At 34.2% G+C, this 3,031-nt stretch overlaps 1 protein-coding gene across 1 annotated transcript; it reads left to right on the top strand.

The window, feature by feature from the left end:
* Nucleotides 1–1,246: 1,246 nt before the first annotated feature.
* On the top strand, nt 1,247–2,093 carry LOC119573848 (pro-resilin-like). Its single transcript, XM_037920951.1, has 3 exons — nt 1,247–1,261; nt 1,665–1,745; nt 1,872–2,093. The coding sequence occupies exons 1-3, from the start codon at nt 1,247–1,249 to the stop codon at nt 2,091–2,093; spliced, it is 318 nt and encodes a 105-aa protein (XP_037776879.1).
* The last annotated feature ends 938 nt before the right edge of the window (nt 2,094–3,031 follow it).

Raw genomic sequence — 3,031 nt, 5'->3', positions numbered from 1 at the left:
GTCTGCAACCTCAACACTACGCCGCTGAGTTTCAGTGTCCAGGACATGCAACCATATAGTAGAATCGAACATAAAAAGGTTTTAATGGACACGATATTTATTTGCATTGAGAGCCTGCGGTCTGTTAGGAAATCTGTTGCCAGTCCGATTCTGCGTCTAATTTCCTTCTTGCAACGAGCATCTGAGGTGAAAGATCTCCTAAATAACTGAAGCGAGATTTATATTTCTCCTTGTTTCAATGGACACGTTGGTGAAACCTCCGACCACCATGCATTTTGTTTTCTTTACATGTGTGTGTGTGTGTGTGTACATACATACATACATATATGTATATGTATATATATATATATATATATTATATATATATTACATATATATGTATGTATATATATCTATATATATATATATATATATATATATATATATATGTGTGTGTGTGTGTGTGTGTGTGTGTGTGTGTGTGTGTGTGTGTACAATATATAAGTATATATTGTGTGTTATATATATATATATATATCTTATATATATTATATTTATCTATATTATATTATATGGGATACATATATAAGTATATATTATATATATGTTATATACATATATATTATATATATATAATATATATTATATATATATTATTCTGTGTCTGTGTGTGTGTGTGTGTGTGTCTGTGTGTGTGTGCTGTGGTGTGTGTGTGTGTGTGTGTGTGTGTGTGTTGTGTGTGTGTTGTGTGTGTTTGTGTGTATGTGTGTGTATGTGTGTGTGTGTGTGTGTTTACATATATATTATTTATATCTATATATATATATATATATATTATATATATATATGTTTTCTATATATATATATCATTTATATATATATATCTATATATATTATATCATAATATGGGTGCTGTATGTGTTTATGTATATATATCTATATATATTATATATCTATATTTTTACTATACATATATATATATATATATGTATATATATATATATATAATAACGTATACACACGAACCTATATACATTTATATAATGTATATGGATATATGGAATGTAAATATGACAAAGCTTTCACTTTTTGAAATAGCTAACAGTTGTATATGATAAGAATGTCCAAAATAGCGCTGGGAAGACGTGTTATAGAATGCAGGGTCACTGCCACTGGTCTATCAGGGTCAAGGGGACTGCGACAACCACAGGTATATATACGACGAGACACAGGATAGCCTTATAGCACATTCCATCCCACCTCTGCCATGACAGCCATTCAGGTAAGTGGATTTTTCACTATAAAGTAGTATATATTTCAGCACTGTTGATGTATTTCTTTATAGTTTCAAAGTTATTCCATGTATCGGTAATATTCAAATGAGTGATTGAGAATTGGGGCAGATTAATATACACAGTACCATTAAAATTTGCCCGAATTTTTAAAGATAGGTGTTATGGTGTTTATTCTAAATTTAGCTATCTTATATCTGGAATTAATAATACAGTTTGATACTTAGAAATCTGACGATTTTTCTTTTGAATAAAATGTATCTATTAAAATCTTGGATATATCGTGTCTTAAAAGAATGTTCTATTATCTTTGCCATTATTCTTCTAAAATTAAGTTATTGTCAACAACTTTGAAGTGTTCAAGACTCAGACCAGGACTTTATCTGTGAGCAGGTGTTCATCGCGTTGGCTCTTTCCACCTCCGTCCTCAGCGACGACCTCGGAGGCTTGCTTCACGGAAAAGGCATCCACCATGTGAGTTGTTTCTTCCCTGATTTGTGGTGAAACTGATATTAGAAACTGTTTACATTTTGTTTGTGTATTCGAGTATTTTTGTGTTCGTTTTGTAAAACATATGAGGGTTATCTTACGATCTCCCAGGTTCCAGCCCACTACGCCTTCAACTACGGGGTTCAAGACGCCCACTTCGGCACCAACTTCGGCCACGCGGAGTCTCGCGACGGCTACAACACGCAGGGCGTGTACTACGTGCAGCTCCCCGACGGCCGCCTCCAGACGGTCAAGTACTACGCGGACGAGCACGGCTTCCACCCCGAGGTCGCGTACTCGGGGGTCGCGCACCACGCCGCCGGTTACCACTAGTCGCTGCCAAACCGTGAATGTAGTGAAGGGTGAATGCGTGTATTGTGACTGAATGCTGTTTCCGCAACTCTGTATTTGTAAATAAATGATTTTCAATTGCTTTATAAATGTTCTGTTTCCTACTGGAGATTTTAGATAATTGTGCCCAACAAATGGACATAAATATCTCGTGAGTCAGTATTTTATGCTTACACATTGCTGCATATACTCATTTACTAACATAACACAAGCACACACACACACACAACACACACACACACAAAATATATATATATATATATATATATATATATATATATATATATATATATATATATATATATATATTGTAAGACAAGGAGCCTCTCAAACTGTATCATCAACGTGATGATGCCCGAGAAGCAGGTTGAAAGAATGAGGGCCTGCATGGGTGGGTCCTGTTTACACCATAAAACAAATGAAACAAAAAGTAACTATATCCCTGCACAAGCCCTCAAGGAAGTGTGGGCTTATCTATGAGATAGAGTGGTGTAGCACTGTTTTACCTCACACAGTTCACAAATTCACATTTCAGTAGTCGGAACACCCAGCTTTCACTTAGTAAGGCAAATAACGAGGTCAGATAAAGCATTTATCTGGTACGTCGACATATCCCTGTAAGATCCACGCGAGGACACACGAAAACACGCACGTTCGGTCTTAACACTTTATTTGCGGAAATACTCAACCTTATATAAGCGGGGGGAACAAAGGAAAACGAAGTTTCAATTAAAAAGAAGTATTTACAATACACTTAGTTTTAAAGGGGATATTAAACACAATACAGAGGCAAAAAAAGTAAAAACTTCATTATAAATATTACAAACAATAAAACTGAATATATAAAACAAAGAAAAATAAGTATGGTATAAGTATTACAAATAAAATGAATAATCAATCACCTAAAATCATAAAGATAA

Source organism: Penaeus monodon, chromosome 6 (assembly GCF_015228065.2).
Source record: "Penaeus monodon isolate SGIC_2016 chromosome 6, NSTDA_Pmon_1, whole genome shotgun sequence".
Classification (NCBI taxonomy): Eukaryota; Metazoa; Arthropoda; class Malacostraca; order Decapoda; family Penaeidae; genus Penaeus; species Penaeus monodon.
The sequence above is the reverse complement of the archived record's forward strand: the minus strand, read 5'-3'. Positions and strand labels throughout refer to the sequence as shown.